This window comes from Prenolepis imparis, unplaced genomic scaffold (genome assembly GCF_030444845.1).
Source record: "Prenolepis imparis isolate NDT839.2.m4 unplaced genomic scaffold, iyPreImpa1.0 SCAF_8, whole genome shotgun sequence".
In the NCBI taxonomy this organism is placed as follows: domain Eukaryota; kingdom Metazoa; phylum Arthropoda; class Insecta; order Hymenoptera; family Formicidae; genus Prenolepis; species Prenolepis imparis.
Window position 1 is genome coordinate 4952178 of NW_028141166.1, and position 17092 is coordinate 4969269.

The following is a 17092-nucleotide window of genomic DNA, read 5'->3' on the forward strand; positions in this document are numbered from 1 at the left end:
AAAAAATATTAATAAGTACCTTTTTTACTATTAGGAAAATATTTATTAAATTTCATTTTTTCAATGTGTCCAAAATTTGAGAAAAAAATTAAAAGTATAGTGTAACTCTTCAGAGAGAGATATAGGAGTATATGTTTATATGAAAAATCCTTTTTATTTTCGACAAAAATCCCCTAAAATTTTTTGCACTTATTTAAAAACATCTTGTACGTATTTTATTCCTGTAATGTTTTTTTCATATTACAAATATAATAAACAAAATTCTGTCCGAATTTTTTATCACAAATGATAGATCGTCTAGCTTAACATCCTGATAGTTTTACAAATTTTATATTTAGCGTTTTGCTTCTCAGGCGAAAATACTCTGGTCACGGCTACGATTATTAATTATTATCGCAATTAGAAATGAGCAATTAAATATTCGTTACTTTGGATAAAAATCATCCTGTACAAGTGTACACGAAGGCTCGTAGTACAACACGTAACAGGAACTCTCGGGCCACAGGGGAGCCGTATTGTCTCGCGGACGCGGATTCGCTCGCCAAGTAGCGAGCAAGAAATCCGATGTGGGTTAAATGCTAATTGCAACAAAGTCGGGCAACTCGAGTCGGCGGATCCCTCGGGTGGCACGATCTGCGGCCGCGATAAGGCCAAACTATACACGAAGTCCGCGTGCGTTCTTATCCGCGCTTACATTCGGAAGGTTAAGAGTATCGTGTAGGTATACGCGGTGCTCTGGGAGGTTCTGGGGCATTTTTAGCTTTCGTGTAACAGTGTTGCGTGTTGCTTCTCGAGCCGCTCTCGGGGGGGGGGGGGGGGAAGAATAAAAGTACGTGAAAGTACTTTCCACACAATACTGGAAATATAAAAGTTAGCAATATTTTTACGAAATTAGTGCGCTGAAATAGTTCATAAGTAACTCGAACGAATCTCGAGGGAAAACTCTTTACACTCGAACGTATATCTTATCGATATCATGAATATTTATCACCAAGTTTAATTAAGGTTGCACGGATACGATACGAAGATAAAAATTGATTGACAATGTTGCGTTCAATTTTTTATTCATCGCAACACCAGACTGTGTCTGCATTTGTTTATCTCCACGTAGCAATAATATCATGTTTTTTCCCTGATGCGGAGGAATGAGGTCAATTTCGCGCAAACAATATTATCTATAGTATGACATGAACGGGAAAACAATATGCACAGTAGTTCCTTCAGGATATAAATAATGATATAATTATAGAATTATTTGTAACAAGGAAATTTCGTGGCATTGACAATTTAATTTGTTATTATCAATTTAAAAACAGACGCGGATAATTATATCGGATGAAAATAGCATATTGCTAAGCTAGATCTGTCAGCTTCATCGAAATCCGTCTGTTGACTAGAAAGCCATGGATCGATCCAAGAACTCCTCCATCTACTCTCTTGAATAAACAAATGGATGTCGCGATGCAAACAAGTTGTTCCGCGAGTATATTCCTTCCTGAAATATGTGCTTAATTGCATACAGTATTTTAGGGGACAGTAGAATATTTGCAAAAATGTGAATGTACCTAATATGTCTTCAAATTAATTGATACTTATATGTATGTTTCATCTTTAACAACGATTATTTAATAATGAAAAATTGAACTTGTCAGGAATATATTTAACGTTTCTTTGTTATTCCTTTAGAATTTTATAGAGTATTAATAAATAATCTAGAATATCAATAATAAATTATTTTATATTGAGATATGAATGTAAATAAATCATTCTCCAATCTGTATGAATAAATGAAAAATACAATTTTTACTCATTAACTCTATTAAATCTCTTCCGCAAAGTATCTTATATATTTTCTTCAAACGATTTATGATAGTTGCGAGCACTTACGGCAGACCTATCCATCGAGCAAAGGGTCATCTCTTATCTCCATCTGCAACTGCTCGCGCTGCCGTAACTTCTTCTAATGATAACAGTACCTAACTGATCATAGTGCAACGAACATACATATAAGTGATGATCTATAGATCCTAATTCTGTTCTTTTTTTTTTATTTTTCTTCTCCCTCAACGAATTAAAAATAAAAAATTTGGCGGTAATTTATAATATTAGAGGAATTTGTTGATTAATTTGATATTCCACGAATAGGAGTACTTAGTAAAAGTAGATTTTATATATTGTTGTTGTAAAGTTATAATTAAGAGATTATAGATAATTTGAAAATTAAATAATTTAATTTTAATTCAAATCAAAATGTAGAATTATTAAGGTTTTAAATGAGTTACAATAAGAAAAAGTTTTGGTAAATGAAATTTTAATTAAAAATTTATTTTAAAATGAATTTAAATGTAAATTTGTATAAATTTACAAGTTGAATTTTATTTAAATGAAGAAATAAAGGGTAAAAACTCGAACAAATCTGATTTACGGCATTCATAAAATAAGCTTGTTTCTCCTGTCTATATACATATATAAACAGGTCATTAATCAGTTAAACAAGATTTCAAAGAGAGAAAGATATGTACAATCTTTACGAGGAAGGAATCGATCTCTCCTCACGGTAACAGCAAATTGAATTCGACGTCGACGAGTTCTGCTCGTCTTCGGGGTAGCCGAAAGCAAATAAACATCCACTCGACGTAATCTTTTCGAAGGCTCGTCGGGTCGAGTGCAGGCACCTACCTTGCGAGAATTCGAGCATGCTTCATCGAGCATTGTATCCATTATATGTTTTTGTCTGTCTTCCCCTCCCTCCTCCTTCCGTGACTCCCGTAAGACTCGCATTGTCCAGCTCGAGGTGGTCCTTTTCCTTCCAGCTTCCCTTTTTCCCGTATATACAAGTATAAGTTTACGTTTGGAAACCACGGGCCCGCAAGGCCTCGCGGTATTCATCCCGATCATCGGCATATACCTTTTTCTGCTACTTCTGGTCCCGCACGGACGAGCCGGACCTAGTCGCGCGTGGCGAACGACGGATCTCGGAATAAAGTATGTATGTACTCCGTCTCTCGAAGCCGTTTTTACTTAAACATTTCTCTCGGCGAGTAGTCACTTGGACTCTCGCGACATCGGACATGGCGATTTAATTAAAATTCGATCGGTCTAAACAAATTCTTTTGTTCGGAAAGACGAAGAGACACTTGGAAAATTTAATTACGAGGACTCAATCTACGTAGAAAAATAAAAATCTTTTAAACCGGTGTAATACGGTACAAACATTTACGGGATATTTTGTACCCGCTTCTCTGAGCGGACCGTCTTCTTTAAGATATATCGCGAGAAGATGCAGGATACAGAGTCTGCCTTCGGCTCCGAGAGCGAGATAGGAGTACAGTTATCCATAAAAGTAGAGCATGCGTACGTTGGCTCTAGAACGGCAGGTGGCTGCCGGTGAACAAAGAGAGAAGAAGCAAAAGGAACGCGAGCCGTCATCCGTCAGGAGAGTTCTCGTTCATTTGGAAATGATTGAATCATTGAGCCGATGACACGTCCGCTCGTTGTACACGAAAATGTAGTAATTCCGGAAAGATATGCGATCATCAGTTCGCCGATGTGCTCCGGAATGCGCTATCGCAAAAAGTGCATATCTAATACCACCAATTTCTTCCTCTTTAAACCACGAAACTATTTATAAATGTAGAAAAAAAAAAAGTTTTTTCTCGTTAAACCGATAGCCGTGCATATTTTTTGCGCACTTTTTTAAGTTAATGACAATACCTGCGTTTTCTTATATCGATTAATTGTCCATGCAATTGAATAGAATTCTGCTCCCTTTGCTAAAAATACAATGCTAAATTTATATATTCTATAAAGTATAAAGGATAGTGTGGGACAGGAATATATATATATATATATAGATATATATATAGATATATATAAACAAAAATTATCACGAGGCAGTGTTTTAAATTGAATTAATTAGTTATTCATATTTTATACACAATAGTAATCATAATTAAGGTGTTTTAGTCCTCGTAATATTCTATATCCGTACAAGGGTACTCGGTAAAATCGATAAATTGGGATCTGTCGTGTTATATCCTATATGTATATAGACGATTTTTCTAGGCCTCTCTTGTTTCCTCTGTTTCTCTCTCGTATTTTCTCGTCTCTCTTACATCTCTTTACACTCTTATCACAATATCGTATTTTACACAGATTCACTTACGGCTTACATGCTAGAGGGCCCCGGTGCAATATTTACAGATTCGTTCGGGGTTCGATCTGTCGTTCGGCCTCGCCGAGTACGAGATCGATCCTCCGATAGTTTGCACCGGGACTAGTAACGCTAGTAAATTCTATGGACTCTTTTTTTATAAACTGTTTACCATTCTCTCTCTCTCTCTCTCTCTCTCTCTCTCTCTCTCTCTCACTCTCTTTTCTTTTTTCTAAGGAGAGAATCGTGTCAAGTTCGCGCTGATCATAATCCGCGTATAGTATTCGATAAAAGCGTGAAAAAAGTGAATCGCAACTATACGTTTGCTCATCGAAGCTGACCGAACATTGTTCCGCGTCGCGGAAATTAATGTTACTTCCTGGAAAGTGTGTATTTTTTTGCAAACGAAATTTTCATCTTCATGGAGATCTATCTTTGTATATCATTCTTTTTCTTTGGAAAAATGTTGCTCGAATTCAAATTAATATACAATTTTTCTAATAAATTTCCAGCTTTCCAGAAAATTCAACACCAACCTCGACGATCAGAAACGTATGTATGCCTCTCATCACTTGGACCACGCTCACAATTGTTTTTCAACGCATTTCCGGCTTTGCACGCAATTTAGGAACTGAGGGGAGCTTCTTCGTCTTATATAAATTATATACGCATACACCTTTCTCTTATTGCACCGAATCAGAACGCAAGAACCCATCCGAGGAGGTCTGGTGCGCCTCCTAGTACTTCTTCGCAGCGCGGCTTGCGGTTAAATCTAACGGCACTTATTATTATATACGGGAGAGAGAATCGCCGCGTCTCCTTCGTTCGTCATCGTCGTCGTCATCGTCGTGGCCAAGGTGCATCCTTTGCGTGCGCCGACGACGACGACGACGACGACGACGACGATGCGGTACGTCACGGTGTAGGAATTTCAGAGTCGCCCCGGCGCAGCGACATCGATCCCCGGAACGTATATAGCCTAGCTCTTCTTCCAGCTCGCCTTTCTTTTTTTCTTTTCCTCGGCCCGCGGAATCTTTGCGCGGCCTACGTAAAAATCGCGTAGCATTCAACAGCAAGCGCGGTCGACGACGACGAGCGGAAGGGCATAAAACTAGTTTTGTACTGTTCTCTTTGTGCTTACCGTGGGGTATAAACCCGGCAGCCTAAGGTCCGCCTCGAGTTTCCGCGCCGCGTCGACTTGCGCGGCGTCGATTCTTCAGGGAAATTTATATATTTATTATATATATATATACTGATGTCTCATACCTGGATTTGTTGTCCAGTCTTGAAAATTCGATGCAGCTTTGGATCCCGTTAGATCCTATTAATTCGATCAATTTCAAAGATGCACATAAAAGATCTCACGTTATGTAATAAAGCCTGTAGAAATTGGAAATTTAAAAGTTTCAATTTTTATCAATCCATTAGAAGATATGCGAGTTTTAGGGATCTTGGGTGGAACGTACGCGTTAATTTTTTTTTTCTTATAAGAATCTGAGAGTCGAGTTGTGCGAAACACCGAGAGCCGGCGCGTTTCAGCGACACATCGCGACATGTGCCGAACGGTACCGTCAATCAGAGCGAAGGAAAAGGCAAGAATCAGGAAGGAAAGGGACCGTATGGGACCATGCGTTCTCATGAGACCACCATTGTTGCACCGACGAGACAGTGGATCTAGGTCAGGCGGTGGGGCCCGTCGACCCTCCCAGTTTCCCGCGGTTGCAAGCCACAGCCGTCGTTTTTGCGGTTTGCCGTCGCCTCTTGGAAAGCTAGATATTGCACGACGGTGCAAGATGGCAAGGGTGACCCAATATGGCTGACAGCGGAGGACAGCGCAAAACAGTCCGCCGCATTGTTCACCCGCGACTGATTTGACCGGCTTTTACAGCTCGCGTATTCCTAGGGGATGCCTAGTTTCTAATTCGAGTGTATGATTTAATCACTGCGGCGATGGAAGAAAAAAGAGAGGCAGTAAATTTCTTTTTTAATTTAGTGTGAAATTTTCTTCAGGTTTCTTAAAATCGTTCGTAAAAATTTACATTAAATAAAATTGTACTTCTCTCGCGAGATTATTCCTCCTAAACAAGATTATGAATAAATAAATATTTTGTCTATATTTTTAAAATAAGAATTCTCGATCATTGATTCGTTAAAATTAAAAAAAAAGAAAATGACTAATTGAAAATTCAAGCAATGTCTTCTTTATATTTCTTAATGAACTCGAACATCTCTCGGCGGCTCGCTAACCGAGATAACGATTTTTCTCCAACTTGCTTCCTCCGTTCATCTTTCGCGCTTCTTTCCCCTTCGGAGGAGGCCGCGGTTGCCTCATCCGGGAAGAAGGGACCGGTGATTATAGCGAGCCACCGTGATTGCCGAGATCGTTTGACTCACGAAAATGTCATTAGGATTTCATTACTTCCAACTGCCTTGAGGAACGACTGCTCAACGAGTTTATGCAACGTTGTCTCTCTTTTTCCTCTCCGCTTCTCTTCTTCCCTTCACCCCGCATCCCGCGTTTATCTCCTCAAAGATATTCCGCCAATCTTGCCTCGTTCCTCTCTATCTTTCTTACCGCGCGAAATGCAGCACGAAGTAGGTCGGTTGCGCTCTCTCGGTTCTTGGGCAACTGTCACAAAGGATCAATCCGCCTAACGTCATCGGCAATTGACATTTACGATGAGATAGAAATTGGTTCTTAGAGATGCACGATCGTGCCAGATTCAGAAAAGTGACGAAAATCTCGTGTTCGATCGAGCCGATTATCCTGTTATTCGCCAGGATTTGTTCTCGAAATAAACGTAATTGCCAGAGGCAAAAGCACCGGACCTCAAACTTGATTCGCGTCCAATATTTTTTCATCGTGGATGTCATATTATTGCCACTATGACACTATCGCATCTCGGTGACGTAACGGGGAATGATATTCGTTAAGTGTGAGAAAAGTTGAACGACTTTAAATACTTTATCATATCCGACTAAGTTAAAAAAGTAATTTTTAATAACACTAATAAGTCATTTATCTGCCAACACCGGTGTGTGACCCTCTCCCCTTTTCCTATATCAGAGGAATCTAATTTAGAATTAGATTGGTTATCAAATTCTTGATTATCAAATTTTTTTACGCATTTGTTTCGAGAATAATTATGTTCTGAGATGTAGATCAGAAACCTTGAACTCAATATTTAAAATTTTATATCGCAACAGAAAATGGTATTGATTAAATTGGAAAATGTTTCAATATTAAATCGAAATTAGTTAAATTAGAAAATATTTAATTTCGACAATTGGAAACGTAAACGAAGGTGTGATCTTTCTACAGATTCCAGATCTGAGACTTCTGATATACATACAAATACAATCAATTAACACCTAACTGTGACGATTCGATTAGTTTTGGTAATTGCAGCGGTAACGTCGATTCAATATATTTTCATAGAAAATAATTATAATCGCGCGACTCTTGTCGTTTAATTAACATTAATCGTAGCGATTAAGATCGATACACAATTTCACGCAATTGACAAATGGACGATGGACAACATTTTCACAATGGAAACAATTACTTGGAGGCAATCTTTCGCTTATATAATTAACCGTAGTAATCAAATTAGATCCGATGCACGCAATTGCGACGGTCGAACACGAACAGACATATATAGAGAAGCCATTTTATTTCCCAGGAAAAGATTCCTCGCGATTCTTTTTTTTTTTATATTTTCTTGCGACAACGATTACTTGTCAAACACGAAAAGCGTTACATTCGTGATAATCCACTCAATCATATACGATCATACGCGAAGCGTTACAAGTACCCTCCAACTTCGAACATCAAGAACCACCAACGAAAAACTTCATTCAGGATTCGCGTCACGAACCACGGTCAATTTTCGATCAATTTTACGTCGTATAAACCACTGTCATCGACATTATATATTATCACCCATTTTTAAATGATATTTACTTCACCGTATATGATGACACGTCGCTCCTCTCTTCTTCGTCCAACCAACGTCGGGAGTCCAGACCGGGGAAAAAAGAGTTTTCTTCGCACCGAAACAACGTCACTTAACAGTCAAAAGTCACTCGATGCACATCGTTAACCGTTCATGACTTGCTCGCGACGTCGATAGTCCACCAGTTGGCTGAAGATTCGCTCCTCTTTGTCTAGCTTTGAGAAACATAGTTTGACAGCGCGTTATGTACCGATTTAAGATCGGTATCTTCGCGGTTGCACATTATTCATCTTTCATTATTGTTATTATTATTATTAATATTTCGCTAAAGGGTGCGCGCGTGTGTGTGTGTGTGTGTGTCACACACGATGTCGCACTGTTCGTACTGTTCTCCACTTTGACGGACGGCCCGCACGGATACCGGCATGCGAGTTTTCTTCTTTGTTAGACAATTATAGAAACAATATTAACATTCAATTTTCCTCACGAAAGCTACACATATTCACACTTTGGGGCGAGACCGCTGGAATGCGTCCACGAAGAGATGGTTCACCTGAACTCACAATCAGTTCGGGGGACATCTTCGTTAAACCGCTGGCCAGACCCTGCAAAACGCACAAATGATCGTTCTGTTAGGAACGATTGATCACGAGAGATATATATTTCGTTAAAAGATTCAATTATTCGTTAAATTATTGACCTGCTCGACGCCTAGCTTCTTTTTTATCGAACCAATTGATCACTCATAAATAAAAATTTAACCATCACAGTAATTAATTAATTTTAAATCGTCAGGTGTATTAAAGTATATTATGTTTTTCGATATAAATCTGCAGGCACACATTTTTCTCTCTCTTTCCCACTGCTGTAAAAATATATTTTTCATTTATATACACGCTTCACGCCGGGATTTTCGCCGTTATTATGTTATTAAAAAGATACGCGGTAACTTTGAAGCTTCCGGAATCACAGCGCGATGAATATTACGGCAAGGCAAAGTAAAGGTAAATTTGTCGTGTCATGTTGGTTCTCGGTGAATAGAAGAAACGTCTAGCATGTCCCAAGGGGACATGTGACTGGCAGTACCAGTTTGCATTGAGGCGCGCTGATTGACGCGTCGCACTTTAATTTCAAATTGAAAATGTCTATTATCGAAAAAAAAAATTACTATTCAACATTGCTCGCGTAAAAATCATCGGTATACCGAGTTGTAGCAACTATAGAAAGATAAAGCAACTATAGAAATTATAGAAAGATATATCATCAAATACGGACATTTAGGAAATGCTGTTTGCTCATTCATGTTATAAATTCAATGGATTTATCTTGTAGAGCGCAATATTCGCCTCACCTAACTATCTTTATCTTTTAAACGATATCATAATAAAGACCAATATGTCTTATATGATTTTCAGCGAAAATGTCGAGGGAGATCATTTCTTGCATGTTCCCAATTTTTGCCATCATGTATATTTGTAACTAAGCTGAAGAATGCTTTGTTAATATTTTATTTCCACAAGGCTTACTTTGCGAGAAACCCTTTATTTCCAATCGCTTATAACTCGAATTATTATTGGTACCTCGATATTTTCATAGACGAAAATTCGTTTCCAAATAAACCCAAGAATCTGTTATTAATGAGTGATCCGATAAGTTTAGGACATAGCACAAAATATTTCTTTATAATTATTAAATTTCAATATATCTCTTTAATTTCTCAAATCACATTTACCTTCATATCTTCAAAGAGAGAACTACTATTTTAGAGGTGTACCAGTCTAGATCCTGAGCTTTTCCAAATACCTCAATGCATCAAAGACCTCCGGATCGAGGTGGATCGGGTTGGGATTTGGGAAAGCGGCAACTTACGTGAGTAATCCGGGATTAGGGTCCGCCTGGTACCAGGAGTACTGCGGCATGTAGCCCGCGTGATGCGGCGGCGGTGGCGGTGGCGGTGGATGATGCCCGGGCGTGTGCGGGTGATGATGGGTGTGGGGCGGCGCGTGCGGATGCGGATGGTGCTTCATCTCGCCCGGCCAGGAGGGCGCCGGCGGGCTCTCGTTGTGCTGAGGCGACATCTCGCTTCCGGGGCTCGAGCTGCCGGGGGTGTGACCGCCACCCCCGCCGCCCATGCCGCCCAAGTAACCCGTCGTCGGGCTGCCCGACACGGAACTTCCGCCTCCTGCAACACGAACGCGAAACCGGGAACCCCCGTTTCAGGAACCAGAATCCTCTCGCTCAAGCATTCAAGCTGCACACTTGCAGCTGCGCGCGTCTTCAATGGCACTTGGACCATGTTGTAAATTGTATTAATGGCACGCGATGGAGCTTTCCGCGGTATTCATCTGCGCTAATGGCATCTGGTGGTTGCTACGAGACGAGGGAAAGAGTTCTCCAGGATGGGGTTGCGCGATTAGCTTCGATTTCGCGGGCTAGCCAAGTTAGGGTCTATTCCGAGAATGTATAAGGTGTGTATAGTTTATCCCTGACTCTGTGTATACGTCACGCTTCCGTGACATTCCGCCGTTTAGAAACGCTCTGATTTTTATCCTCTTCCCGAAACTTTGTGTTACCTTGACGCTATTCTTAAGCACGAAACGGTTGGAGCTTTGTACTCATTAGTGTAAGTATAATGAGGTATATTATAAAGTACATGCATTTAAATTTTTGCGACGGTTGTTTCGAGAAAAATATTAGCGTAGTACTAATTTAACATATTAACGTTATAAAATCCTTGTAAAACATCGCGACCAAATGCAATAATAAATTAAAAAATACAAAGACGTGATATAATTTCTCAATGTGTGTGTATGTGTGCGCGCGCGTGAAAAAAGATAGAATTTATATCGTTGACCCAAATCACTGTGCGAGGCATAATGACGCGCATCGGGAAGTGCATAGCAAATTTCGCTATGTCGAGTGGTACTTCTATAGCAAGAGAGAAATTTCTCAAGATGGGGTTAATTACGCCGGCTGCATCTCTTTCGTGGCGCGCATTTCCGAATAAATCACTCACGAGAGGCAGATTTTAGATTACCGTTAGCCGCAAGAAAGAGAGCAGTGATGAGGCAACCACATCGTCGCCATCGTCGGGGACAACCGGGTGGTAGCAAAAGTATCGCGCGACGCTAAACGCAGACAAAGACACCCGCGAAAATTGCGTCGGATTATTAGTATTGTAATTATACGGAGAGAGGAGATTGCGACGGTGATGGAGTAGCCTCAAGTCAACCGTGTAATCATCGCGCACGTTCACCACTGGTGACATTCAATTAACATCGAAAGATGCGCGAGATCGATCGATTCCGAAACGTCAATTAAATGCACGATTAAAGGAGACCCTCTTTCCATCGCGTATTTTTTTCTTTATTTTATTTTATTTTAAGCTATATCGGGGTGTATTTCATTGATGCAGCCATAAAGCGACTTACCACCTTGCATGAGACTTCCGGGTTGACCTGGTTGAGGGGATGGTCCTCCGGGTAGAGCGGTTCCACCCGCTAGAAGACTGCCATGCTGGCCTCCACCGCCACCTCCACCCTGCTGCGCTGCCTTCATCATCTTCTTGTACTTACTCCTTCTGTTTTGGAACCAGATTTTCACCTGCAAGAAAAATCAAGATAGCTTAAATGGCTGTTTAAGAACATGAAACTAAAATTCAGAAGTTATCTAACACAAGGATTCGAAACACCAACAAAAATAACTATACATAGATAGTCTTGTCAATATTATGATGGAGAGCCATTGTTTTCTGTCTTATCTTAATAATAATGAAGATAATTTTCGTCAATTTTCTGAAGATACTATAGTGACGAAGAATGTGTGAGAAAAATAAAAGAGAAACTTTTCATAAGGACAAAATAATATATTGTGACTGAATAAACTGCAATATAAATAAACTTATTATATTATGTTGAATACTTATTAATATATATATTAGCATTCAGTATTTCAAGATTTTATTATCAAGGTATTTTCTTAAGGCTGTTATCGTCTATGCATATATTTACATAATAATAAAACGATAATTAATTTATAAAAAACTAAACTTGCTTCAAATAGATTGAAATATTTATAGGTATATAGATATATTTATATAAAAGATTTTATAAGAGAATATTAGATTTATAAATACAGGATTTTTAAAATAAATCATAAGCGTTACAAAAATATGTCTTCAATTTCAACAAAATATTTATATAATCATCGTAATTTATCACATAAATGTCATAGTTATCAATAAACATTTCTCAGATTAAAAACCATCGAATCGGTTCATTAAATATTAAATCATTATATGGAATAAAATCACGAGCGAGATTTCGTCAGGATGCATCATCCGATTATCGATTCGACCGTGCATGGAAATGCACCTTGCAACTGCGCGATGATGCGCAGGTATGCCTGAATCTAATCCGATGCTTCGCATCATTGCTCCGTATCGCCGAGTTAGATTGAAGAAAAAAATAAAAAAAAAGAACGCTCGTCGTTTCGTAATCGCCGTTTCTTCTGCTTCCTCCGTGCGATGCATAGAACCGCAGCGGCAAAAGCAACGTTCTCCTGATATATACCGGTGCGCACGCGCGACCACTATTAGGATTGCACACACGCTGTATATATATTTTTTTGTCTCAGCATCCGCACACATGCGCCACGTGACGTGCTAGCTCAATCTTACGTAACCTTGCTGTCGCCGCGGAACTTTTAAGTGTGTACGTATTACAAGAAATACGCCAAGTATTGTCACATATTCGCGTTTTGCACAGCAAGTCCGAGAAGTCTACATATGTTTGGAAACTTATTGTTTCCAAGACTCTTTTCTACCTGACCTTGTCCCAATATTCACTGTCCCATTTTATTCCATCTAAAATTAGCAATATATATATGCATAATATAATATAAATTGAATTTATAGATTGTCCAATTTCTACAAGAATAAGAAAGTTTCTCCGGAAAAAAAAAAAAAAAAAAAAAACAATAGGAAGATTTTTAGAAGCTTTCCATATGCGCCTTTTTTCTGTTCCTGGTATATTCTGCGCTTTGTAATTCTCCCACACACGATGTAATAGAGGTATTCGGCTGGATGCCGGATGACTTGGACGAAAACAGAGACATATACCTTTTTATAAATAGTACGTCAGACTTAATGACTTTTTAACGAGTCTATCCGCTACAAAACCATCCAGGCTCGATCAAACTCGATATTCCACCGTCGATCAAACGTCACGATCGCAAAATGAATACAGCAAATGCATGAAACACACGAGAAATATTTTTTTTCGCAATTAAGGCTCCTGGGTGCTCACCGCGGCCATATTGGATTGTGACGTCAGAGGCGAGAAAGCACACGCTGAAAATTCTTAGATGCCATTTTTTAATGAAAAGATATTTCGATTAAACAGCACTTCAGATGGCTTTAGCACACTCTTAAAAACCCCCGAAAACTATCCTTTTCCCTTTATAATCAATCAACATCTGTAAAATGATCGAGATGTCAGACTTTGACATGCGGAATGACTGCGCATGTGCAAAGACCAAACGGACTGGGCTTCATAATATTACATTTTACAGCTGTTGATTGATTATAAAGGGGAAAGGATAGTTTTCGGGGTTTTTTAAGAGTGTGCTAAAGCCATCTGAAGTGCTGTTTCATCGAAATATTTTTTTTTTTCCAAATGGCATCTAAGAAATTTTAGCGTGTGTTTTCTCGCCTCTGACGTCACGATTTCGACATGGTCGGAAAGGAGCCAGGAGCCTTAAGAATTACTTTCCTTTGACAGCAATATTAGCGGTTATCTATTAATTGTTAAATAAAATAAAATTAAATTGAAACATTATTATAAACGACAAAGCGAATTTTTGCGAATATTCTTTTAACAATTACATGTTCTTTTTTTATTGTTTATTTCATTAGTACGGCATTTATTCAATCAATGTGTTGAACGTATCGAAGAAATTGATGGAAAATAACAATTTTCTTGATAAAACGTTCGAGAACGATATATAAAGACTTTTTTTTGCAATTAGATGAGTCTCCTTTAATGAACTCGTATGATGTTGCATTACTCTCGATGCACCTCTGACCGCCTTCTTCCCTACCTTCTTAGCATCTCGCTTTTGACTGGACGCAAATTGAGTTAGTTAATTAAAGTACTGTCCAGCTTTTGATTGACGTTCAAGGTGTAAAAAGTTGACGACATGAATATATACGTACGTGCATACTGCTTTAGAGTCTATTGCGCAATAGAGGAATCACGGGTTGGCGAGGAGATGAGTAGTATAAGACCTCTGAATTAAACAATGCTGCCAGTTTACGATTGCTCGACAAAAGTGTCAAATAGAATAAGAAACGACAAAGTTTGACACTTGGTCATTTTGACAAGTCACGCGCTGCGAATTACAGACTCAAACGAATAAAAGACTGCGATCGAGAGAACATTCCTCTCTCTCTCTAATATAGATTAACTGTTCGAACAGGGAGATTTGCAAGTATCGCGCGAATAAGAAACGAGAGATGTTTGCAACGTGCAATCACGCATAACGCTCCCGCTGATCGCACTTGCGTCATCGTGCACTCTCCGATGCAGATTTCACTTTCCGCTCATTTTCCTAATACGCAGAACGACGATGATGTGCCCAGGGCGGATCGAAAAGCCGAGACTAATCGGTAGGTACGGCACGGCGCTCCTGCATTATACATAAGAGCGAAGAAAACTAGAAGTAAACTATGGGCTCTCTCGAGTTTTGCGGAACACGCGTCGTCACACTCTACCTCTACGTGGCCTCTTCATTAAAATCACGGCACGAGCTACCGAAAGAAAGACCGTCTCCACCTCGATACAAGATGTATAGGGTGTCTCGTCTTTAATTTTAACGACCGAGATCGTTCGACGGATTAATTTCGCATCAACATTCTCTCTCTCTCTCTCTCTCTACATCCAGAACGAAATAATAGATTCGTGATTACACAAAAAGCAGTTAATGCCGCGAAATTTGCATCAAGGTAATCGAGGCTCCAAGCTCATCAGAGAACGTCCGGGCTTCCCTATACGTGCTACATATCATGGCGAAAAATATGCCGCGGCAACAACATCGACGTGGACTTCCTCTCCGGCCTCTGGTCGGGCAAGCGTGCGGCCGGCGCAGATAAATCTCTTTCTAATTGCTCGGTGAAAAAGCCGGCCGCGCGGTTGCGCCGAGTCGAGATGGCGCCCGACAAAGGCCAGCAGCGCTAAAACCCGGTCTCTCTCTCCCGGCGGTGCTTTATATTTCGCTCGACTGCTCGGCCAGCCGGATCGCGGTTTGTTTATTGATATTTACAGCCGGCGTTGACAGGAGACGACGCGCATCGACGGCAAGGGATGCGCCTTTCTTCGCGAGGATAATATAATAGGAGGGGTTCTGCTCTTTTTTCAAGCTGCCGGCGGCTTCTCTCGCTCTCTTCGGCATCTGGACATCCGGGACGTAGGTGCGCGTTAGTGTCGACGCAAAGCTTTAATTACGTAATGTCTTTTTTCCAGGTGTCGTCGAAATATGTCAGATCGCTCGTCTACCTGGTTCTTTCTCTCTCTTCCTTCCTCCCCTTGCTGTCACTTTACTCGAAGAGAAAGATTACAATGATTGTACTTTATGCACAGTGTAGCTAAAGATAGGATGTATCTGTCGTCTTTTCATTAATTATTTTTTTTGTTTTTTTTTTCGTTTTTGGAATATTGTGAAAATAATTTCAGCTTCCTCTAAGCAATTTAACCCTCCGTCAGCAATCTGGATCTTTTAAGGCACAAGTAAATTTCTATTTTTTCAAATTGCTGTTCAAATTTCGCTTTGTATAAACAATTGGGTTTAATATTTGGCTTTAAAATCTATTGGTTATTGTAATAGAGATATTAAGAAACAATCCAGAATTTAAAAAAATTTTTTTAAAGTCTAGAACATAAAAATAATATAGTGGGAAGACCCAGTTTACTGACGGCGTTAGTAAAAAAAATGATTGCTGACGAAGGATTAATCTTATATTTAATATTATATTAAATTTAATATTATGTATTTAATATAATATTATATTTAATATTATATTAAATTTAATATTATATATTTAATATAATATATTAATTTTTGTAAAATATATACGTTGCAGTATCAATATATTATGCTTGATATATATAATAAGTTTGTACAATTTTATTTCATTTAGGTCTAGAGAAAGCGACATTGAAACGCGCATGAGAAAAACCGTAAGATTTTATGGTGTGAAATGTGGTTCGGGATAATAATGATTGTTCTCGCAAAGCGGTATGACGACAGGCTCAGTCTTCACTGATTTATTACCTCTCGCATTCATTATTATTAACGTTCTTTCTCTCGAATCTTTCCCATAATTTGCTCGACTGAAATTTAAGATTGTATATCAACGAAGTTTTGTCCTAAATATAATGTTCCTACAAAGTCTAATTTATTTAACGTTAATTTATTTAACCTTGTCGCAAATATAATCGACAAATTATATTATTACATAAGAATTGTTAACACTTTAACTCTCTGTCAGCAATCATTTTTTTTACTGACGCTGTCTTTCAAGTTCTCACCCTATATTATTTTTATGTTCTAGATTTTTAAAAAATTTAAAAGAATTCTGGATTACTTGTCAACATCTCTATTACAATTTTCAATAGATTTTAAAGCCAAATATTAAACCCAATTGTTTATACAAAGCGAAAAAAAAGAAATGTTCCTATTCATAATTTTTAAATATTTAATTTATATACGAAAGAGACGAGTTTTCATGCAATCTACATATAAAAAAAAGTTGCACACGGGTGCTGTAGAAATAAATCAAATTACACCCTGAGAGAGAGAGTGAGTTATAGAGCCGTCTGCTGGCCGGCCGCGAGGTAGTAATCAAAATCCGCTTTTGCAACAAGCGGAATCCGCAAGGACTGCGGACTCTCGTGTCGCGCCTGAGTTAAAAAGAAGCGTAACCGAG

The 17092-nt window shown here is 38.9% G+C and overlaps 1 protein-coding gene across 3 annotated transcripts in view; it reads right to left on the reverse strand.

Annotated features, from left to right (window-relative positions):
- Positions 1 to 3899: 3899 nt before the first annotated feature.
- Dll (homeotic protein distal-less) overlaps positions 3900 to 17092 on the reverse strand; it is a 108986-nt gene continuing 95793 nt past the window's right edge. For all 3 annotated transcript variants that reach the window (XM_083044877.1, XM_083044879.1, XM_083044878.1), the window contains exons 7-9: positions 11541 to 11712; positions 9979 to 10291; positions 3900 to 8714 (exon numbers count right to left, since the gene is read on the reverse strand). In XM_083044877.1, the coding sequence (XP_082901003.1) occupies positions 8696 to 8714; positions 9979 to 10291; positions 11541 to 11712 (504 nt within the window). In that variant the 3' untranslated portion in view covers positions 3900 to 8695. The remainder of the gene's footprint in view (positions 8715 to 9978; positions 10292 to 11540; positions 11713 to 17092) is intronic.